The 24,466-nt window shown below is 47.0% G+C and overlaps 1 protein-coding gene across 7 annotated transcripts in view; it reads right to left on the bottom strand.

Moving 5' to 3' along the window:
- Nucleotides 1-2,268: 2,268 nt before the first annotated feature.
- LOC147627348 (uncharacterized) overlaps nt 2,269-24,466 on the bottom strand; it is a 29,495-nt gene continuing 7,297 nt past the window's right edge. For 4 of the 7 annotated variants that reach the window (XM_086815985.1, XM_086815984.1, XM_086815986.1 and 1 more), the window contains 7 exons: nt 4,589-4,634; nt 4,005-4,059; nt 3,834-3,910; nt 3,299-3,763; nt 3,106-3,210; nt 2,860-3,003; nt 2,269-2,748 (listed from right to left, as the gene is read on the bottom strand). In XM_086815985.1, coding sequence (XP_086672111.1) covers nt 2,659-2,748; nt 2,860-3,003; nt 3,106-3,210; nt 3,299-3,763; nt 3,834-3,910; nt 4,005-4,059; nt 4,589-4,634 — 982 coding nt within the window. In that variant the 3' untranslated portion in view covers nt 2,269-2,658. Of the gene's footprint in view, nt 2,749-2,859; nt 3,015-3,105; nt 3,211-3,298; nt 3,764-3,833; nt 3,911-4,004; nt 4,060-4,588; nt 4,635-24,466 lie in introns of all 7 variants that reach the window. The other 3 variants (XR_015268485.1, XR_015268484.1, XR_015268483.1) reach the window with 1 other exon arrangement.

Below are 24,466 nucleotides of genomic sequence, written 5' to 3' on the forward strand. Positions count from 1 at the left end.
TCCATTGTGTTGACACATGGGAGGCAATGCCATGCACATCTACTTCCCATCTCTCATTGTGGGTCCATATGCCTTTGTTCATGTCAGGCTGAGGTGTCGTCATTGTGGGTCCATATGCCTTTGTTCATGTCAGGCTGAGGTGTCGTCCCTCGGGGCCATGGTCAGCATCCATCTTCATGTCGACTTCCATTTGGTGATTGATGATTTGCCCATCTGCGTCTGTCTTGCTCTTGAAGACTCATTTGCATCCAATTGGGTGTCGGTTGGGAGGTAGTTCTTTGAGGATCCAAGTTCCATTTGTTTCATGTGATTTTAATTCAGACTCTATGGCTTCCTTCCATTTGTGTCAGCTCCTTGCTACCTTGGCTTCTTACATGGAAGTTGGCTGTGTGTGTGTCGGCCATGCACACAAAGTTTGGATCTGTTAGTATAGCTAATGGTCATCGCATTCTGTGTGGCCTCCATTGGGCTTGTTCGGCACTGGATTTTGCCTGTTGCTACCTGTCCTCGTTACAGGCTTCTTTGAACATGTGTGCTATTTCTGATGTCGGCCCACTTGGTTCCATCCTATGATCATCCTCATGTTGTGTGTCAGGATAACCTGTATCCGGTGGACAAGTCGGGGTAGTCGACCTTTATGCACAGCAAGTTCTAACTCGTGCCTCCTCTGCTTGGGTATGTGTGCGAACCCCCTACAACCAAAAGCCTTCTTTTGTTTTGCTACCGCGTCCTCTGGTGTTTTCTTACGTATGCCTTCGCTAGGCGCATTGTTAAATCACATAATTTGCAGAACATGATAACTGCCCCTACAGCTAACTTGGCAGGTTGCTATCAATTATTATGCGCCACTTAGTGCTTCTATTGTTATGCATCTTAGTGCTTCCATTGTCCTTCTACTCCTTTTTGCAACCCCATTGAGTTGTGGTGTGTAAAGAAGTGTGAATTCTCGCCTTATTCCATAGTCATCACAGTAGCTTTGAAATTATTTGAAGTACATTCTCTTCCTCTTCCTTGATTGCCTTGAACATTTGAAACTCTTTTAATGCTCGTCCTTGTAGGCTATGGATATGGCAAAAGGCTTTCTGATCTAGTCATCTAAGATGACGTAGAGATCGTTAGCTCCTGCTAATAATGAATTCAGCACTGGCCCACATAAATCCACGTGTAGTAGCTCGTGTAATTATCCCCCTTCTTGTCAGGAATGGTTCTCTATGTAATTTTTCAAGAAGCGAAGTGTGCAAAGGGAATGTGTTCCTGAATCTTGCGAGTCCATGTTTAGCACAAGAGCCTGCACATTTACGTGGCTTCAACCAGACTTTGTACAGCCCCCACATCCATGTTCCTTTCATGATCCACTAGCACCCTTTGTTCATCCAACACTCATGTTAACTGAACTCTACACGGAATCCTGCATCGGCCCCACCAACAACAGGTTCTTTGCAATCATGGGCACATGCAAGACATTTTGTATGACTCCTTGTGTTCCTCCATCCACTTGTGTTCTGATCACCCCTGCACCTTCCACTTCTATGGTGCAGATGTTCTTTTTTTTCACTGGCACAACAGAAAATATAAGCTGTAGCCTACAAGGTCGGCTCAGGGAATCGAAGAGAAAAGAGAATCTTTTAATCTTTTCTGTTACATGCTTTATAAATGATTAAATTCATCATATGCCCCATAGCGAAAGGAATTGTGACAAGCTACGAGGTCATGAGAATCCTGGATTTCCAACATCGATAAATTTCAACAAGAGATCAGGCTGCTTACAAAGTCCACCATTAGGAAGAGCTTATATATGCACTGGGCATCATGATATATATAACATTTGAAACGTGACAACTTGAATGCCAAGATGTAAATGATGAAGGCTGTATAACACAGGTTGTACAAGGGTCCTTCTGTAACCCTTTATGATCCCACCACTATTTACCATATTCCCAAGGGCTTTGTATTTAGCTAGAGCTTTTATCGGTGGTTATATTCACTGAAAGTGGCCTGGCAATACCTGCACAGCTGGTGCTTGAACATTCTAAGCCATGTGCCTAAAGATTAAGCAAAATCTACTTGCAGAAAAGATCTCATTACTACGAGACTGAAGGAACAGATCACAGTGGATAAGCTGACTGGTGTACAAGCCCTGACAAGAGCCAAAGACCCTGGAGTATTATATTACCAAAACGCATTCCAAATATGTAATGCTGAAAATATAATCCTTGTATGTCACATCCCATGCACACTAACCAACCGACCAAATGCACATCTTAGTGGTAGGATTTAAATATCTTAAGCATAAGAATATGATAAGTTAACATCATTGAAGTCCATCAAAGGTACGCAACGAATTTCTCAAGTACTTGAAAAAGTGGGTTCTAATGAATATGATCCAAAAAAAACACCAATTAAAGGTTTGGCCACTATTCAAGTTACGAGACTTGTGGAGTATACTTGGTTGAACTCAAGGTCATACATGGTTTGTAGATGCCCAGACCTTCCAATGATGACCTCTCCACCTCTTGGAATAACTTGACTGTAAATAGATCAATCACTACCAGCTATTACCGAGCACAAAAAAACTGCTCTTTCTAACTCTCTCGTCCAACACTGTGTAAGGGACCTCATCTTCAAAAGAGGGCAGATCGATACAGCAGTGAGTAAGTTTTAATAGGGCCTGTATCGAAGATCTGCTCTTGAAACCCTATCACCATCCAACATTGGCCCAACACTACCACCATAAGATCCTCCACTCCACTGCACACAAAGCTCATACTGTTAGCTACCCAATAACCACATACACATGCCCATTAAAATTTGGTCTTAACTGTTACAGAAATGCAGCAGAAGTGCCCTCCAGTAGCCTACCGCACTATAGTGGTCTAGACTACTTCGGTAGCTGCTTCCTGAATAAGGAGAGCCCACACCACCTCCGAAGACTCTGGATCCACCACCTGTGTATCCATCCCCCAGCCCTGCCTCATCTGGAGGTGATGCATGATCTACTGCAATCTGTCCAAACCCTGTGTCAGCACGATAATCTTTACGGCCATGGAAAACAGACATAGCTAAAGACTGCAGACTTCCTCATACAGTGGAAGAAGACAGTCAAACCTCATGGCCAAGAAGTTCGTGGGGTCTGCGGCATACACGCTCAGCTGGACCTTCATCTGTAAAGGTTACAAAAGCAAAACCACGATGCCCTATCCTCTTTGGATCCTGCAGGTACATAGGAGGGCCAAGTTAGGACGCCAGAGCTGCATCAGTTGATGCATTATCTTCAACTTCACATGACACAGAAGCTAACCTTAGGCAGGAAAACATCCAAGACACGGCCAAAATTTCCAAAATACTGGCGCAAATTTTCACTGGTGGCCTCTGATGGAAGCTTCCCAACAAAAATCTTATTCCTTCCCCCCCCTCCTGAAAGTGCTTGACGAGTAGCACTTGAGCTGTAGCCAGCAGAGCGGCTATTAGTAGCGGGGTCTCCACCAAGATAACCACCACTACTGGGAGGCAAACTAGACCAGCTGCTCCCTCCATAACCGCTTGATCCATAATCACCAGCGTAAGACCCAGTGTAGTCATAGGCTCCATAAGAAGACATTCCTGCATAGCCTCCAAACCTAGGACCCCCTGCACCAGCAGCTATATAGGGGCTGTACGCTCCATAAGCACCATTGTACTCTCTATCAGAATACTTTGCCAGGTAATTGCTGTCTAAATACTTTCCAGAGTAATCATTCTTACCAGACGATTTACCGCCTTCATCCTGCAGAAAAGGTAGAGATTAGGATATCCCTCTGCCAGAATCAATTGCAGAGAAAGACTGTCAAAGATACCTTAGGAGTAGCTTCATCAACTGCCACCGTTGATCCTCCAATCTCATGAGTTTCAGCCATCACCTTCGTGACAGACTCTGTTGAAGACACAGAGGTTCAGGCACGAAGATGATGTTCACGTGCAGAGATTGGCACTAAGTAACAGAAAAGTAGTGAGAAGAATGTACCCACCAGGGTTCTCAAATGTGATAAAACCTATGCCTCGATGAGACTTGGCCCCTGATTCCTGAAGAAAGGGTGCATAAACAAACCATGACGAATTATTTCCATGCACAAATACACCCCTCACAATTCCTACCTTGATCCAATGTACATACAAACGGTATAGCAGATACACGAGACTCTCCTCTGAACAATACTTAACAGCATCTGTTACTACTCAAAACTGTGCACACACACCCCTCCCCAGTAAAGCGCTTTTACACATTCACAGCAGGCTTGGGGCAGTTCAACGTTAGCCTTCGGTGGAGGTTCCAAAAGCTAACCTTGTACCAGCCTGACCCCAGGAAGGCTCTTCCACAGCCCGGTCAGGCTGGTACAAGGTTGGCCTTCAGAGGGCTGGTGGGGGGTCCCCAGAACGCTAACCTCATACCAGCCTGAACCGGTAAGGCTGGCCAGCCCTTCCTTGATAACGAAGTCAGTTACAAACAGGGCATAACGACACTTACAATTGCTCATTTCCAAGTATGCATGCAAAAGTCTAACCCCGAACCTTATGAAATTAAACATTAAGAAAAGGTGGAAAACAGGTTAACCTTTGGCATGTAGATGTCTGTAATATTTCCAAACTTTTCAAAATACCTGCACAGAGGTCCAAACACAAAAATTTAGGAAATGCAAAGGGCAATATAATGTCCAGAAATAGGGCTTATACAAGATGAGTTGAATCAATCATATCCTGAACTATCTTTAGACCCTCTTGACAAACTTATCGCCTTCGAGTTCTCTTGAACAGCTGTTGCATACAACCACAAAACTTATCATGAATTGGGTGACACGGCTCTAGGATAACATATTATTTTGATGTTAGGCTTGCATCCATGGTGAATGCAAGAGATGTATGTTTTCACAGTAAAATGAAAATTCCAGCAAAGTAAAGCTGGATCTCTCCCCCACTCACTATTATAGCGTGTGCCGGAAACTACTGTTTTGAGTACTAAGATATATGTTGTGTGTGGAGTTCAACCTAAACATATCCTGATGTCTAGTGCATCAGTCCCTGAGATGCACGTGCGATGCCTACCAAGGCAACTTAGGAGTTACATATTATAGTGAGCCGGGATGCTTCAGGCATCCTTTGTTTGGATGGAGATGAGGTCACCTGGTAGAAAAAATTCGAGTTGGAGCACACAAACATGTGTGGGAATGAGACCTACACCTAGCAAAAATTTATAGAGAATTTCAACAGCTTCTGCCTCTGTGGTTGAGAACTAAGTTCAAAAAAAAACAAGAAGGAATCGAAGATGCTATTTGGCAGCCCAGTGTTCAACTCCAATCGCTAACAGGAACCATTTGTCACTTGACTTGTACTGTACATCCAGTGTTCTGGAAATGTAATGTCCGGCTACGTATTGGCTATATTGCACAAGCATAAAAGCCTATTGCTTTTTTTAGACACTAGAGAAAGGACAGGCTATGTACAGACCTCTTCCAAAGCAAAACTAGAAGCCCCACAATAAAATGCCCGAGATGAGCAGAAAAGAGCTTTTCCGTCTCTTGGTCAGAAGAGGGAAAGAAACACCGTCTCAGTGAGGACAAGTGTTTCTTGAAATGTCATGGAATCAGCCATCTGTTACGCCCCCAGATCATCATCTTAGGAGCTGGCAGATGTTACACACACACTGAAGTTAAAGGAAATGAGCTGGAAGAAGCCCTGCTAGCTAAAAGAGCCCAACCCCCCTTCCTGCATCCCCCTTCCTCTAGCTTCCAGCACACCCATCCCCCCCTTGCCTCCATCCTGTGTTGTTATCCGCCCTAGCCACCCCACACCTGCCTCCCCTTCCATTTATCTCCTTGCCCCCGTTTCTTACTCTCCGCCTTTCTTTACTATCAACCCTGTCATGTGCACAGTGCGTATCTACCGTGTGCTGTACGCATGCAAGACTAGTTTCGAGGCTTGGGGAAGCTTGGAACTAGGCAGGCTGATTGACGAGCTGAGTTAGGGAAATACTAACGGGCGGGCACCCAAGTATGGACGGACGGGCGGCCAAGTGTGGACGCCCGATGACCAGCCAAGAGCCTATAAAAGGGTGGCCAAGGTTAGTTATTGAGATATAGAGAGTCTCGCGAGTTTGTGAGAGCTCTATGGTCTTGGAGCCTGGATCTAGTGGAGACGTGCACCTTCAGCCGAGGCCGGCAGCAATCTCTAGGCCCGCGAGGGCAGCTTTGTGGCGGTATGGGACGTCGCGAGGAGGAGATTGGACGGTACGTCAACCTAGTTAGCTCAGCTCGTGGCTCGGTGGGGACAACCAAGACTGTGGGCTTGCCCACGGCTGTCATGGTTGGGAGGTGAGTCAGGCCTGCACCCCCTTGCTTGTTTGTTTGTTCGTTTGTTTGCAGGATTCGAGTTTCGAACCAAGATCGATCACGAGGGGATCCGTGGGGAATTGACAGTGGTATCAGAGCATACCTCGTGAACGAGCAAGTCGGTATGTAGAGAAGAAGAGGTCGAAGAACGGTATGTGTTAAAAAAGCTTGCTGTTTTTTCGATGCATACTGCAGTTTTCAGATTAGTATGTGTTTTTCCTTCATCTAAGACACCCATGTTGATGGGGGAGGTGGTAGTCTAAGTAGGGTTGATTGCTTTTGCAAGAAGAGGCCTGTTTTTTTGTGCATACGCATAAACTGCAGGGAGAGAAACAGAAAAAAAAAAAAGAGCGAAAAAGCACGTTTTACTTTTCTGGTGAGAGAGAGAGAGAGAGAGAGAGAGAGAGAGAGAGAGAGAGAGCGTTTGTTCGCTGGCAAGTACTGGCGTTGTCTATCGACGGCTGTGGCGGGTATTATTATGCAGTCGCTTGCAGGTTGTTATTATGCTCTAGCGCACGTACCCAGGCGCTTGTGCGCAGGCTGACTTGTACGCAGGCAAAGAAGCAGGCGGCCAGGCCTGCATGACCAGGCGGCCAGGCAGCCAGGCCTACGCAGCCTAAGCGCAGGTGTCCCGGACAGGCCACGCCACGCACAGCAGGCGCCCAGGCCACTCACAGCAGGTTGGCGCCTAGGCCACGTGGCCAAGCATACTTGGGCGGTGGCAGGCGCAGGCTGGCGTGAAGCACAGCTGCTGGCAGCAGCCGACGGCGGCAGGCAGGGTGGCGCCGGCAGGATGACTCGCGCAGGCAGCCGACGGGGACGTCAACAGCATGCGCCGGCGGGCTAATCCAAGCGCCAGCAGATTCGGAGGGAAGCGGAAAAAAAAACACGCAAGGAAAGCATTCGTATTTTTAGTGCTTTCGTTTTTTGTTTTTTTTTTGGGAATTTAAAATTTTTTTTTAAAAAAAAAAGTTTTAAAAGAACCCCCCCTCTCCAAAGTTTCAAAGGTTTCAAGATGTTTATTTTTTAAAAAATATATATATATATCCATATATATATATATATATTCATATATATATATATATATTCCAAAAAAAAACACAAAAGCTAAAGCAAAAGCTAAGCCTAGCTTTTCGAGATTTTTTGGCTTTTGGGAAACCTTTATAAACCCCCTGAAGTGGGCTTCTTGCCACACATCTCTCGAGTTCTCAAGTTCTCAAGTTTTCAAGCTCTCAAGCTCTCAAGTTCGCTCGCACTTTTGTTGTGCAAAGATCGAATTTTCTCTCCACGTACCCTCTTCACGATGTCGACCCAAGAATCGGAGTTGGAGCCCCTTGTGGAACGCGAAGGCTTGCCGGCTACGGAAGGTACCGATGCCGATCTTTTTGACGATTTTGTGTCAAAATCAGATTTCCAAGAGTTCAAAGTAGCTCTCGAAGCTTCTTCGTCGGAACGTCAGGCACAAATCGACGCTCAGATGCAAGCTTTGCAGAACTCCATCGCTCTATTGACCACTACCCTCTCTACTTTCTTGGGAATGGATACCTTGGCTTCAGCTTTAGGCCCCAATATTACTCTGGAACCGTTCGGGGACGAGCAAAAGCAGAGAACCAAGGAGATCGTGAACACGTGGCTACACAAGTGGCAAGTTCACTTTCAGTTTCATCCATATGATGATGGAAAGAAGATCCAGTTAGCAGCAGGTTTCCTGTCCGGCAAAGCTTTGCTTTGGTGGAAGGAACTGAACCCTAAGCCAACGACTTGGGCACAATTTGAAGACATTTTCAAGAAAGAATTCCTCAAGAAAGAGGATGATTATGATGTTGCTGCCCGGTTTTCAGCTTTGACCATGACCTTGCAGCACCTCACTTATGAGGTCTACCTCCAGAAGTTTCGTGACTTGCAGATGAAAGCTACAAAGATGGATCCCACTACTCTTTTGGGGTTTTTCGTAGCTGATTTACCCGACTCGTACCGATTACAGGTTAAAAATAACAGATGTAAAACTTTGGACGAGGCCATTCATTCAGCTCGTATCTATGATGATACGATGGTCTCTTCCAAGTCAAAACCCGTTACCGAGCAGGGGAACAAGCATAAAAGAAAGTTCTCCGCACCTATGGCTAACATGATTGAAGGCAAGTCTTCGGACCAACCTTCGAAGAATTCAAGTTCGACACCAGCGAAGAAGAAACGACTCCTTAGGGCTCTGAAGCTCAAGAAGGAAGGACGTTGTTTTATCTGCGAAGAAAAAGGACACATGCGTAACGAGTGCCCAAAGAAAAAGGGTACCAAGTCAAACGCAGGACCCAAGCCAAAGGCAGCTAACCAATTGTCTTTGACAGGTACGTCAATTACTGTACTCTCTCGCCCTAGTACTTGTTCTGATTGTCTGTTCAATTCTAAGGTATTTGGTATGCATGATCTTCTCCGAGTTTATGGAGAAGTGAATGGCCATAAAATTCATATTCTTTTAGACCCTGGCAGTTCGCATAACTTTGTTAACTACAAAGTTATGTATGTCATGTGCACAATGCGTATCTACCGTGTGCTATACGCATGCAAGACTAGTTTCGAGGCTTGGGGAAGCTTGGAACTAGGCAGGCTGATTGACGAGCTGAGTTAGGGAAATACTAACGAGCGGGCACCCAAGTATGGACGGACGGACGGGCGGCCAAGTGTGGACGCCCGATGACCGGCCAAGAGCCTATAAAAGGGTGGCCAAGGTTAGTTATTGAGATATAGAGTCTCGCGAGTTTGTGAGAGCTCTATGGTCTTGGAGCCTGGATCTAGTGCAGACGTGCACCTGCTTTATGCAGCCGAGGCCGGCAGCAATCTCGAGGCCCGCGAGGGCAGCTTCGTGGCGGTATGGGACGTCGCCGAGGAGGAGATTGGTCGGTACGTCAACCTAGTTAGCTCATCTCGTGGCTCGGTGGGGACAGTCAAGACTGTGGGCTTGCCCACGGCTGTCATGGTTGGGAGGTGAGTCAGGCCTGCACCCCCTTGCTTGTTTGTTTGTTCGTTTGTTTGCAGGATTCGAGTTTCGAACCAAGATCGATCACGAGGGGATCCGTGGGGATTTGACAAACCCCTTGCCCACATTTCTTTCTCCTATGCGTTTCTGCCTTGCACCCCTTGCTCCTGTTTCAGATTTGTGCCTCCCCCAAACCCTTCCTCCTCTTTTCTTGGTTTTGTGTTCACCATCCTTCTCCCCAACTTAACCCTCCTGTTTTTGCCCACCCACCTCTTCTGTTTCTTGCCCAGAATCCCATCCACTCCTCGGTTACCTTCTAATCGTCACATGGTGAGTGTCACTCTGGTCTTTCCCCTATCAGAGGACCCCATGCCAGCGCTTCATCTTTTCCAACTGAGGTTGCCTCCGACTCGTCCTCATACATGGCTTCTATAGAGGTCACCACCTTGGTCTATAAAATCACCAACGCAAACCCACCTGTGGCCATCTTGCGAGCCGCCCTTGCTAGCAACCAGGGGCACATCATCAACATCTAAATCCTCAGCAATGGGTACTATAATTTCACCGGTTGATGTGGAATGTTTGGTTGAACACAATGCTAATCAATACACTTAAATGGACAGCAAGCACAATACAAAATGTAATTCGCTGAATTGACAACAGACACACAATGGACTGGAACGGCCAACCCCTCCCTCAAATAACACAAATTGATCTTGGGAGAATCAAGTACATAGCATCAGGGCATTTCTGACCAAATTTCCATACCAATGCATATGAAAAGAGTATTGCAAACAATATAATTGTTCATGAAAATCTCCAGGGAGCTGCCTACTCACACTACCCTCTCAAGTGCCCATGTTCCCTTCCATTTGCTCTCTATTGTTCCACCCAAACATGGTAGACACAATCTTTAGGAGAGGATGTAGGACAAGAAAACATTACACAGGGTATGTGAATGCGGAGTCCTACCCTTCCCTCTTGCTACTTGCCACCATAAGTGGTCATGTGAGCTTTTACCAATTGCAAGTAGAGTCGCAACAACGGAAGTCTTCGCAAAGGAAGCATCTAGAAGGCTCAAATCTTCAATTTCTCGCAATCCTTCACGACAAAAGTTCAAACGAGTGCAAGGAACACCTTGGGAAAGCTTCCCCTATGGCTTTACTTACGAAAGGATGGTTGAAATTAGGGCTTTCAGCCAAAAGACCAGAAATTATGGGTGTACACAAGGTTGGTCATAATTTATTAGTGAGTTTTGGTCACCCAAAACTTATTAAAGTGTGAATACACTCACTTATAAATTAACACTCAGTCCTAAGAGATAAATTAACGCAATTTGACCAATACTTACAACCTGTCCACATGCAACATAACCATATCAGCAGACAGTTTCACACGCACGATTTAGGAGCGGGCGTCCCCTTACCTGGAACTACACATCGATCAAACAAGCATGCAAATTCAATTTGCACGCAAGTACATTTCCGAGAAAGTTCACCAGGTGATAGACCCAACGGAGAGCTAATCCTCCATGCGTTTCCGCACATATACACACATGCACAAGTCCCAACGGAAAGCCAATCCTCCAAGCATTTCCGTGCATGTACACACAAGCACAATCCCAAACGAAAAGCCAAGTCCACCAAATATTCCAAGCATGTACACAGGCACAAGTCCAACGGAACATCTAAACCCAAACAGGACATTCCGAGCATGATGTCCTAGTGTGGGATCTTGGTATCCTTCATCTTCCGTCATCTTCTCTCAAGGTTCCCTTTTGAGGGTGTGAAAAACGGTATTTTAACCAGCCCTAAAAGGGGTTTTTTTGGTCTTGTGCTGCTGGCCATAGCCCCTGCACTAGGCCGACCAGCAACCCTATATATGCATCGTTTCATATTCAACAAGCACACCACATCATAAAAACAACACCACCATCTGCCGCAACCAGCCTACCTCTGCAGCACCCTGGACCTCATCATTTATCTACAACACACATCAACATCAACCTGTCTGCTGTCGGGCACTACCTCTGCAACAGCAACAGCATCATTCATCATCTGCAGCATCCGTCAGCATCCTCCCCTGCACAGAACAACAGCCTGCGTTTTCTTTCCATACTTGTGTGATGTTGGCTCTGCCCTCCATAGCAGCAGCACTACCTGATTTGATACCTGTAGCAGATCACATCGTTAGGACAGTAGCCCTCTCTGCTCATCATCATCACATTCCTTGGGACAACAGCCCTCTCAGCTCATCAGCTCACATTCCTTGGAACAGCAACCCTCTCTGCTCATCTTCATTTGACATCGGGACAGCAGCCCTCTCTGCTCATCTCCATTGACTTGGGACAGCAGCCCTCTCTACTCATCATCACCTTTCGACATCAGTACAGCAGCCCTCTCTGCTCATCGGGACAGCAGCCCCCTTCTACTCATCTCCATCGACTTTGGACAGCAGCCCTCTTTGCTCATCATCACCTTTCAACATCCGGACAGCAGCCCTCTCTGCTCTTCACCACCCCTCAAGTACCACAGCACCCTTGTCATCAGAGCCTGCACCACTTCACCTTCCACTGCCCACTACATACATCTACCACCTCGGAGTGCCTCCGCATCCACCAATGCGAGCCTTCGACACCGACCATCTCTCAGAGTGCCCTTGCCTCACATCGACACAAGCCTTCGTCACCGACCGTGCTTCAGCTCCGACTGTGTCTTTGCTTCTTCGCCGGTCTACTACTCAGAGTCTCCTCACATCAGAGGGCCTCTTGTACAGGATTACATTCACCATCATACATATACTCATTCATCCATTTCATGATGTGTTGATTTGCTCTGATCTCTCATACATCTGGTTCTTTTGTCCTTTTTCCCTCACATGGTATCAAAGCTATCATGAGCAAAGGGATTAAGACCTTGACAGCACATAGCATGGATTGTCTATCCGCAATTCCGGAGGACTAGCCTTTGTCACCAAAAGTTGATTCTCCTTACTCTGATCTAGTCCACACGCGGGATGGACTTCTTACTCATTGGAGAGCCCTATTCAAGGTCTTACATTGGGAGACAATCTTTCTATCTACACCTACTCACCCTCTACACGATCTTCCTCTCGGAACTTATCAAACTTCGCTTCCAGAGGGGGATACATTTCTTCTGCCTGTGGTTCTAGTGTGGGATCCTGGTATCCTTCATCTTCCCTCATGGTCCCCTTTTGGCCTAAGAGGGGGTGTGTGAAAACGGTATTTTAACCAGCCCTAAAAAGGGGTTTTTTGGGTCTTGTGTTGCTGGCCGACAGTGTCACCAATTGGCCGACCATTTGGTCCATTCCTAGTTTTTGCGTCTCATTCACTTGAGGCCAGGCCGGTGTCTCGTGTGAAGAGGCCAGTATTTTGCTGACATGGACGGGAGCCAGACTGGTGCCACCCGTGTGTTAGCAGGATGGTGTCGTATGGACGGGAGCCAGACCAGTGCCACCCATGTATGACCTGGACTGTGTTCGATCCATGGGATTGTCACGCCATGGAAGAGCCAGTATTGGTGCCGTGTTTTACCTATGGGACTGTCACACCATAGGGAAACTCGTGCCTGGAACTGTGTCTTACCTATGGGACTGTCACTCCATAGGAAGACCAGGTTTTTATGTTTTTATGTCGTGCCAGTTTTGTGCCGACAGATATTTTGTACATGTTCCATGAACGGGAGATATGTCCATGTTACTTTTTGCACATGCACACATATTTTGCATGTTTGAAACTGTTTTCGCATGACATGTATTTGTGTGTTTGCTTGCTTGACGTGTTACTTACTGAGCGGGGACGCCTGCCAGTGAGTCGTGAAGTCTGCCCTGTATTCTGACAAGTTTCAGTGCATGTGAACAGGTGGTAAGTATGTTACACATGTTGTTTTAATGTTTTAAATTCTAACCCCTTTATTTTATAAGGTTAGGTGTTCACATTCACTTAAATGTGGGCACTCCCTTTGGGCACCCACTTAGGGGCCAAGGTGGGGAGCCCCACTTAAGTGAGTGTGGGGGTGGGCATGGGCACCTACCCAAACTCCCCACCCACATGCAAGCGTGGAGATCTCTAGTTGCAACTCCACCTTAATTTTATTAAAAGAAATCTCTCTCTCAAGCGTGGGCATCAATCGCTTCTTGCGTTTTGTTCATCACCCGGCGATCAACCTTTTTGCGTGGGGAACTGTCGACCATCTCCTCGCATGCTGCCTCTTCCATACAGGCTGCGCATGCTTCTATACGGCTGCTTTCACTTCCTCTACAGGCTGGCTGCAACCACCCCTGCAGGCGGCTGCCTTCTCTTTCCACCTCTACAGGCGACTCCTCCAACGGGCTGTACCCTCTGCTGCCGGCTGCACTCCCTCTACAGGCTGGCTGCAACTACCCCCCACAGGCGGCAGCATACTTGAAGGCTGGCGCTGCTTTTCTCCTCTGCACTCAGACGTGGGTTCCACCTCCACAAGGACTGTTGTGGCTGCTCTCACAGGCGGCTACTGACAGGGTGCCATTTTCTCTACCCTCAGGACATTGTCCACCACCAGTAAGTTGTACTCATTCTCTCACAGCAGGCGGCTGTGGCCTTTCGAGGTGGTGCTTGTCTTGATAGTTCTACACGAGGCAACTCTTTCTTCAACAAGGGAGGTTTCATCCTCAGCAAACCACAAGTATTGGTTTTCTATCAACCATCTACAAGTAAGTGATTTTCAGATTTGAGTAAAGTATTATATGTTTAAATCTGATAAGGGATTCATCCCTCTACGGCCACACCCGTTCGGTGCCGGGTTGTCCAAGCTGTATTGGCGAACCTCGGTCCAAAGGTGCTGAGATCGGGAGAGCCAGGCGTTAGTACGAGAGCGCCTGTTTGTGCGTGGTCTCGGAACACCAGTGAGGCGCTCTCCGCGGAGTCCAGTGAAAGCACAGGACCGCAGAGATTGGACCACGCTAGTGGTCGTTCTGCTTCGAGTTTTCTACATCGAAATTTGAGCCTATTTGTTTGGTACTGTTTTCATATGTACATGGACATTATCTGGTTCTCAGAACCCATGGAGCATTGTATTCATTAAATACTCCCAATAAATATATCATATATTGAGGGGGGGGTCGGCCCGTTCCGGCCCCAGTGCTGGTGTCCATCTTTCCATTTCTGTTCATTTAAATTCAAGTTGTCCATTTCATATTTGTGGTTTTAAAGTTGTGCTATTAAGCGTGTGGGTGTCCAACGGAGTCTTTCCCATTTGACGGGATCGGTTTCATTGGTATCAGAGCACGGTTGTTTCCCTCTTTCTAGTGGGGAAACGAACCTGTGTACTGGACATCCCGCTTTTAGCAAACTTTGAACACAATGGACAGCCAAGGCAACCCTTTGGAAGTACCAAATTCGAGGGGTCCATCTAGTGCTTCTCGTGGGTCTGATGCCCTGCGTGGTAGACACAAGCCCCTTGAAAGGGTTCTTGATAGTGAATCCAAGGGTCAACTGTCTCCAGGAAAGACAGTTATGCTTGAACAAGAGCCTGATGCTATGAGGGCTGAAATGGAACATATGAGAAAACTTTTGCAGGCTCAAGAGCAAGAGTTAAAGTTTTTACATGAAGATCCCCATCTGCAAAGTGCTATTGAAGCCAGGAAGGCTAATGCTATGGTTGATGTAACCTTTGAATCAATCGCTCGTGAGAAACCAAGGGAGTTGGCACTTGCCTATCTCCTTCGTAAAGGTGATATCAAAGAGGGGGATGACGGAGAACTGAAATTCAGAAATCCACCTCGTTTGAAGCATGGAGATCCCGCATCCCAGAGGCTAAAATCTTTTGCAAAAGGAAGAGGTGACTGTCACCTCTCGTCATGCATCCTCTCCACAAGGCACTAAGCCTGATAGATTTATGTATGCCAGTGCTCATGGAGGGCATCAAAGTCACATGCATGCAAGATATGTATCTCATGGTGACAGGTCTACTTCCAGAAAAATTTTGCCTTCTGAGTTGTCTCATGGAGAGACACTGCCATATGCAGGTAAGTCACATGCATCTGAGCTTCGAGTTCGTGGAGCACATGCCACCGTGCCCCATGAAGCTTCTATGACGGCCCATGGAGCCCATGCAGACAGGGCTACCCCGTTGGATAAGGGGAAAAGAAAAAGAGAGGACCATGAGCCTCATGCCAGGAAGCTCAAGGAATTCAAAGCAGGTGATAAATCTGTCAAATTTGATGTCTTTCATGGTGAACATGATGCTTCTAAGGTGTTAGCGTTTGTGGCACAGTTCGACATTGCCTTTAGTGATGAGGATTTCACAGAAAAGTCGAAGGTGCGCCATGCTAGCATGTTTCTGAAAGGCATTGCTGCTCATTGGTGGATCACCGAAAAGATCACCAAGGATCCCATCTCTACTTGGAAGGAATTCAAGGATAGATTTTATGCTCAGTTCTTGCCACCCAATGCAGAGCAAATTCTCACTCAAAAGTGGGATAGGCTGGAACAAAAAGATAATGAGAGTGTGCAACAGTATGTTAACAAATTTTGGAAAGTGTTGCTGGAAGTGACTCCCTTCATGCTAATCTCTGAGGATGAAAGAAAGAGGAAGTTTCGTTCTGGATTGCAACCTGCATATAGATCGGGTATTGAATTGCACCCAAAACATACGTTGCAACAACTCACAGCTTCTGCCCTTGCTACAGAGCAATTGGTGCTCAAGATCAAGCAGGATCAAGGAGGTTCCAAGGGGAAGGACAAGGCTGTCCCAAATCAGCAAAAGGGCGGACAGCCATTTAAAAAGAACTTCCGGGAGTCCTACAAGGGTGGTAAAGCTGAAAATTACGCATCTAAAGAATAGGGCCCAAGAAAGAACAAATTTGGATTAACCCCGGAGCAAAGAGAGCAATATGCTAAGGATGGAAAATGCTTTTCTTGTGGTAGCAAAGACCACATGTTCCGGCAATGCCCAGATCGCAAACCAAAGCACGAGGACAAGCACACCAAAGCAAATGTTCATGCAGTTCCTGATGTGCAAGGTAATACAGGTCATGATGCTAAAGAGCGTATGGTTTGCAAGGCTTGGGGGCAAATCAAGGATCAGCCCGCACTCTTCATGTTTGATGACTGTGCAACTGACAATTTCATCTCTATGCAAATGGCAGCTGCATTGGGTATTGAGGTTGAAAACATGGGACCTCAGATTGAAGCTGAAGCTGCATTTATTGGTAAAGAGGTGCAGGTTACCCCTTTGATTGGGAAGTTGCGTATCCATATCCAGGGCTATCTTGATAATGAGCATTTCCTAGTTGCTCCACTGAATGGATGTGATGTATTGTTGGGCAAGCCGTGGCACCATAGGCTTGAGCCCCGCAAAGACTACAAGTCTAATATGATTTCTTTTATGCATAAAGGCCGCATCCACTTTATTGATGCTGGCAAAGAAGGGGATTCCATCCCAGTTGTATCACACATCCAAATTAATAAAGCAATGAAAAAGAGTCTTTCTGCGTACTTGGTTTTTGTGTGTGATAGTCTTGTGCCAAATCGTCAAAATGTGGATGCTATGTCTACTGATAGGCTGAATTTTCTTAATGCATTCAAAGACTGTTTTGCTGACTCGTTGCCAGGTGAATTACCTCCCCAAAGGCCCGAAGATCATCGCATAGATCTTGTGCCAAGTAGTTCTCCACCTAACAAACCCGCATACCGAGTGAGTGGTGCACAACAAGAAGAAATCATGAAGCAGGTCAACGAGCTTTTAGAGAAAGGTTTGGTTCAGCCCAGTTCCTCACCTTACTGCTCTCCTGTGCTTCTTGTTCAAAAGAAGGACGGATCATTCCGTATGTGTGTAGACTATCGAGCTTTGAACAAGCTTACCATCAAGAACAGATTTCCTATTCCACGTATTGATGATATCTTGGATAAGCTTGATGGCTCAGCTTGTTTCAGCAGACTTGATTTGAAGAGTGGTTATCACCAGATACGCGTGGTGCCACAAGATGTCCATAAGACTGCATTCAGGACAGCCTTCGGATTATATGAATTCTTGGTAATGCCTTTTGGTCTCACCAATGCTCCTGCTACTTTTAATCGTATGATGGATAGAATATTCCGATCCCATCGCAAGTTTACAGGAGTCTTCTTTGATGATATCTTGGTTTTCTCCAAGAATGAGCAGGAACACAGAACTCATTTGGTCACAGTGTTCGAAGAGTTGCGGAAGCATAAACTTTTCGTCAATGCCAAGAAAAGTGAGTTTTTCCTTTCAGAGATTCATTATCTGGGACATATTGTATCCAAAGATGGAGTTACAATGGATCCTGCAAAGATAGAGACTATTCGGAATTGGCCCGAATTGCAAAACGTACATCAAGTACGTAGTTTTCTAGGATTATGTTCGTATTACAGGCGTTTCATAAGGCATTTTGCTATGATTGCCACTCCTCTACATGATCTCACGAAGAAGAAAACTGTTTTCAAATGGACTTCAAAGGAACAGGATGCTTTCTTGCAGCTCAAGCATGCGATCATATGTGGTCCAGTATTAATTGTTCCTGACTTGCACAAGTCATTCGTGGTTGAATGTGATGCTTGTGGTGATTGCATAGGAGCTGTCCTAAATCAAGAAGGGCATGCAGTTGCATACGAGAGCCGTCGTTTGCATGATGCTGAGCTTCATATGGATATCTATGAGAAAGAGCTCTTGGCTGTAATTCACGCCTTAAAGATTTGGAAACACTACCTTCTTGGGGCTGAATTTGTAGTCAAGACAGATCATCAAAGTTTGAGATACTTTCTATCTCAAACCAAGCTTTCAGAGAAGCAGATGAGAATGGCAAATTTTCTTTCGATGTTTCATTTTCAAATTGTGCATACTCCAGGAAAGAAAAATGTGGTGGCCGATGCACTATCTAGGAGGCCTTATATTGCTGCAGTCTCAGTGGCCTCTCATGGAGATCTATCTGCTATGAGAGATTTGTATCATTTGGATGCTGATTTTTGCCATATATGGACTGATTTGATGGCTGGTCATTCACATGCCTCTTATGTTATCAACGAGGGTTATCTCATGAAGGATAATTGCCTATGTGTGGTGAAGGATTTGCGTCCAAAGGTTATGGACGAATGTCACGCTCCACCATATGCTGGTCATCGAGGTATTATGCCTACTACTCGCATGATTCAGAGGTATTTCTTTTGGCCAAGCATGCGTAAAGACATTGAGGCTTATGTGCGTGCATGTATTACTTGCCAAAAGGTGAAATTTGACAGGCGAAAGCCTCCAGGTTTGCTTCAGCCATTGCCTATTCCCTCGCAACCTTGGGAAAGTATCACGATGGATTTTATTATGGATTTGCCTAGATCCCAGCATGGGAATAATGCTATTTGGACTATTGTGGACAGGTTTAGCAAGCAAGCTCATTTCTTGCCTGTCAAGAAAACCATCAAAGCTGATCATATGGTAAAGCTTTTTCTTGCTAATATTTTCAAGCATCATGGTATGCCTAAATCCATTGTTGGGGATAGAGATCCCAGGACTACAAGCTTATTTTGGAGGGCTTTGTTTGATAATATGGGTACTAAGCTTGAGTTTTCATCAGCTTATCATCCACAAACGGATGGCCAAAGTGAAGCTGCAAATTCAGCCGTGTTGGATTTGTTGAAGTGTTATGTGGCAGATCAAAAGAGTGCATGGGAGAAGTATCTTCCACTTGTTGAGTTTGCCTACAACAATACAATCCATGCTTCCACAGGAAAGGCTCCGTTTGAGATTATTTATGGCAGAGTGGTCTTGCCACCCATCCTTCGTACCAAGGATGAGATATTTGCAGCTGATGAATATGTTCGTGACTTGGATGTTGCCTTTGGTCAGGTGTGGACAGCCATAGCCAGATCTCAGGATAAGCATAAAATGGCTGCTGACAAGTATAGAAGGGACATGGAAGTCAAAGAAGGTGATTGGGTATTGCTGAAATTTGAGAAGGCGAGGCTTCGGAAGAGGCCCGGACGAGAAGGTTCATATCCTAAGCTTTCTCCTCGCTATTATGGACCCTTCAAGGTGATTCAGAAAATCAATGAAGTGTCCTACAGGCTTGCTTTACCTAGTCATTGGAAGATTCACAATGCTTTTCATGTGAGTCTATTTCGGAAATATGTGGGGCCAGATCCTGATGATCCGCCAGAAATTGAAGAGCTTGAGGAGATCCTCCAGCCAGAACAGATTGTTTTTCACAAGGAGAGAAAGCTACCTGCAGGAAAGCTTTCCAGGAGATACCTTGTGAAGTTTAAGAATTATTTGCCTATTGATGCCAAATGGGTAAATGAAGATTATTTTGCAGATTATCCGCAATTGTTGCAGGCATATCTTGAGGCTTTTCAGTTGAGGTCAACTCTTTAGAAGCCCGGGGGGATGTCACCAATTGGCCGACCATTTGGTCCATTCCTAGTTTTTGCGTCTCGTTCACTTGAGGCCAGGCCGGTGTCTCGTGTGAAGAGGCCAGTATTTTGCTGACATGGACGGGAGCCAGACTGGTGCCACCCGTGTGTTAGCAGGATGGTGTCGTATGGACGGGAGCCAGACCAGTGCCACCCATGTATGACCTGGACTGTGTTCGATCCATGGGATTGTCACGCCATGGAAGAGCCAGTATTGGTGCCGTGTTTTACCTATGGGACTGTCACACCATAGGGAAACTCGTGCCTGGAACTGTGTCTTACCTATGGGACTGTCACTCCATAGGAAGACCAGGTTTTTATGTTTTTATGTCGTGCCAGTTTTGTGCCGACAGATATTTTGTACATGTTCCATGAACGGGAGATATGTCCATGTTACTTTTTGCACATGCACACATATTTTGCATGTTTGAAACTGTTTTCGCATGACATGTATTTGTGTGTTTGCTTGCTTGACGTGTTACTTACTGAGCGGGGACGCCTGCCAGTGAGTCGTGAAGTCTGCCCTGTATTCTGACAAGTTTCAGTGCATGTGAACAGGTGGTAAGTATGTTACACATGTTGTTTTAATGTTTTAAATTCTAACCCCTTTATTTTATAAGGTTAGGTGTTCACATTCACTTAAATGTGGGCACTCCCTTTGGGCACCCACTTAGGGGCCAAGGTGGGGAGCCCCACTTAAGTGAGTGTGGGGGTGGGCATGGGCACCTACCCAAACTCCCCACCCACATGCAAGCGTGGAGATCTCTAGTTGCAACTCCACCTTAATTTTATTAAAAGAAATCTCTCTCTCAAGCGTGGGCATCAATCGCTTCTTGCGTTTTGTTCATCACCCGGCGATCAACCTTTTTGCGTGGGGAACTGTCGACCATCTCCTCGCATGCTGCCTCTTCCATACAGGCTGCGCATGCTTCTATACGGCTGCTTTCACTTCCTCTACAGGCTGGCTGCAACCACCCCTGCAGGCGGCTGCCTTCTCTTTCCACCTCTACAAGCGACTCCTCCAACGGGCTGTACCCTCTGCTGCCGGCTGCGCTTGCCCCTCTACAGGCTGGCTGCAACTACCCCCCATAGGCGGCAGCATACTTGAAGGCTGGCGCTGCTTTTCTCCTCTGCACTCAGACGTGGGTTCCACCTCCACAAGGACTGTTGTGGCTGCTCTCACAGGCGGCTACTGACAGGCTGCCATTTTCTCTACCCTCAGGACATTGTCCACCACCAGTAAGTTGTGCTCATTCTCTCACAGCAGGCGGCTGTGGCCTTTCGTGGTGGTGCTTGTCTTGATAGTTCTACACGAGGCAACTCTTTCTTCAACAAGGGAGGTTTCATCCTCAGCAAACCACAAGTATTGGTTTTCTATCAACCATCTACAAGTAAGTGATTTTCAGATTTGAGTAAAGTATTATATGTTTAAATCTGATAAGGGATTCATCCCTCTACGGCCACACCCGTTCGGTGCCGGGTTGTCCAAGCTGTATTGGCGAACCTCGGTCCAAAGGTGCTGAGATCGGGAGAGCCAGGCGTTAGTACGAGAGCGCCTGTTTGTGCGTGGTCTTGGAACACCAGTGAGGCGCTCTCCGCGGAGTCCAGTGAAAGCACAGGACCGCAGAGATTGGACCACGCTAGTGGTCGTTCTGCTTCGAGTTTTCTACATCGAAATTTGAGCCTATTTGTTTGGTACTGTTTTCATATGTACATGGACATTATCTGGTTCTCAAAACCCATGGAGCATTGTATTCATTAAATACTCCCAATAAATATATCATATATTGAGGGGGGGGTCGGCCCGTTCCGGCCCCAGTGCTGGTGTCCATCTTTCCATTTCTGTTCATTTAAATTCAAGTTGTCCATTTCATATTTGTGGTTTTAAAGTTGTGCTATTAAGCGTGTGGGTGTCCAACGGAGTCTTTCCCATTTGACGGGATCGGTTTCAGACAGCCCCTGCACTGGGCCGACCAGCAGCCCAACTCATATATATATGCATCGTTTCATATTCAGCAAGCACACCACATCATAAAAACAACGCCACCATCTACTGCAGCCAGCCTACCTCTGCTGCACCCTAGACCTCATTGTTTATCTACAACACACATCAACATCAACCTGTCTGCTGCTGCCAGCACTACCTCTGCAACAGCAGCAGCATCATTCATCATCTGCATCCGTCGGCATCATCCCCTGCACACAGGGGCATCCATACTTGTGCGCGGTTGTCTCTATACCCTCCACAGCAGCAGCACTACCTAATTTGATACCTGTAGCAGATCAAATCGTTGGGACAGCAGCCCTCTCTGCTCATCATCATCACATTCCTTGGGACAGCAGCCCTCTCAGCTCATCAGCTGACATTCCTTGGAACAGCAGCCCTCTCTGCTCATCTTCATTCGACATCGGGACAGCAGCCCTCTCTGCTCATCTCCATCGACTTGGGACAGCAGCCCTCTCTGCTCATCATCACCTTTCGACATCAGTACAGCAGCCCTCTCTGCTCCACCACCCCTCAGGTACCACAGCACCCTTGTCACAAGAGACTGTCACTTCACCTTCCGCTGCCCACTACATACATCTACCACCTCAGAGTGCCTCCGCATCCACCGACACGAGCCTTCGACACCGACCGTCTCTCGGAGGGCCCTTGCCTCACATCAACAGCCTTCGTCACCGACCGTGCTTCAGCTTCGACCGTGTCTTTGATTCTTCGCCAGTCTACTACTCAGAGTCTCCTCGCATCTCAGTGTCAGAATACGCAGCGGAGATGATGACCAGATCTGGGAACACGAGCAAAAACGCATGCAGAAAAATACAGCACAAGAGAGAAGGAGATAGAGGCGTGTAACTCTGCTCTATATACACAAGAAGATCCCGAGGAATGATACAAAAATGGTATGGGGGCTGGGGGCCTATATATATGCCCCCACATCAGCAATCGGCCTGCTGTAGGGCAGCCGACTGGACACAAGAACCTCCACGACTGGATAATCACAGTTGGCCAGCATCAAAATGGGTCGGCCAGCATCAGAATAGTCCCACGACTCATGCAGTGCAGTCGGCCACGTCACAGATGCAGTCGGCCAGGCTCAGGGTCCTCCTGCCACTACTAGACTGCCTCCCATGCCACAGAAAAATGGGAAAAATAGGGGGGAAAATACGGAGAGTGGGGAAAAATGATAAAACACCTCATAAGGGCGGGCACACCCACAACAAAGGCCCTGGTGTATAAAACTAGACAGGAGATGACTTCTAACACCCCCTCTCAGCTCCTAGCTGTGAAACCAACCACAGGGAGCTGGGGTGCCGCTTGAGCAAATCCTGAGAAAGCGACTTCGTGAAGAGGTCCACCGTACTGTCCTCCGTCGAACAGAACTCTAGCAAGATGTCATCAGCAACGATCTGTTCACAAACAAAGTGCCTCTGGATGACCATGGGTTCCGCCAGTGGAAGCCCAAACCTGCAATGTAACCTCTGCATCCTCACCACCTCACAAGCAGCATCACAAACAGCCCGGTACTTTGCCTCTGTGCTCGACAAGGCAAAAGATGACTGCTTCTTACTGCTCCATAAAACTGCTCCTGGGCCTGAAGCAGATCTCCTCGTGTCCGGATCTCCCCCCCAAACTGAGTCACTCCAACCGTGGAGTCGGACTCCATCCAACAATCCCCCTCCTGTGTACAAGAGACCATGATCCTTCGCATGCCACAGAACCCACAGGAAACGCAATCCTGCCTCCCAAAGAGACATCTGCAACCATGAGCTCAACTGCCTCATCAAGAAGCTCCCGTCCAATCTGGTGTCCAACCAGATCAATGAACCATTCTACTTCTGAGTCAAAAAAGCATCACACTACTCACAAGGATCAACACATGTTACAGTGCAAAAACAAGTCCTGGAAACCTGCTGAAGACCACGCAAGGCCTTCTCAAACCTGTCAACCACCCCCTCTGAATCCGGAACCACAAAGCCTGGAGTATGTACCTCCTTCTGCAAGTAATCACCTGCCACCTGCCTGGCTTTCCGAAAGGCCCCCGTGGAAAGAACACCCTCATCTACAGGAGGTTCTTTGTCCCGAATACGACGAGACATCAGAGCATAAGTTACCTGTTCAGTTTCCTCTGACTGACGAACACAAGAACTACCAGCATCAATACTGGAGAGTTCCTGCCAACTGCTGCTATCTACTGGCAAGCTATCCACCATCTGGTCCCGAAAAGCCTGCACCTGCAGCGTATCCACACTTAAGTGGCCATCCTGGGAGAGAGAGTGCTGAAAGCTTGTAAACTCCATTCTCCACTCTGCCTTCCCAAACCACTTGGCCTGTTGCTTTGTCCCGGAGAGCAACAAAATGCTCATCAAACTCCACCCGTACGCCAGTCTTGCAAACCTGATACACTGCCAACAGATGAAAACCAAGTGCCGGAACATACAACACCTGGGAGGAATGCTTCCCCCCTCTTGTCATCGGGAACTATCTCCATCCTGCCCTCACTGTGAACTGGGATAGTGGACGTATCCCCAGTAAGAATGTGACCAGAAAGCCTGCAGAGATCCTGTAAACCGGAACGGGAAGGAGTCATGTGCCTGGAAGCACCACTATCTAGAATCCACTCCCGAGTATCCGTTGCGGAGAGTCCTCCAATCTTGCCTGAAGAAAATGAAACATCGGTGTCCACCACCTCCAGGTGCACAAAAGCCGGAGTC

Source organism: Cibotium barometz, chromosome 21, assembly GCF_041138505.1.
Source record: "Cibotium barometz isolate CiBa-2024 chromosome 21, ASM4113850v1, whole genome shotgun sequence".
Classification (NCBI taxonomy): domain Eukaryota; kingdom Viridiplantae; phylum Streptophyta; class Polypodiopsida; order Cyatheales; family Cibotiaceae; genus Cibotium; species Cibotium barometz.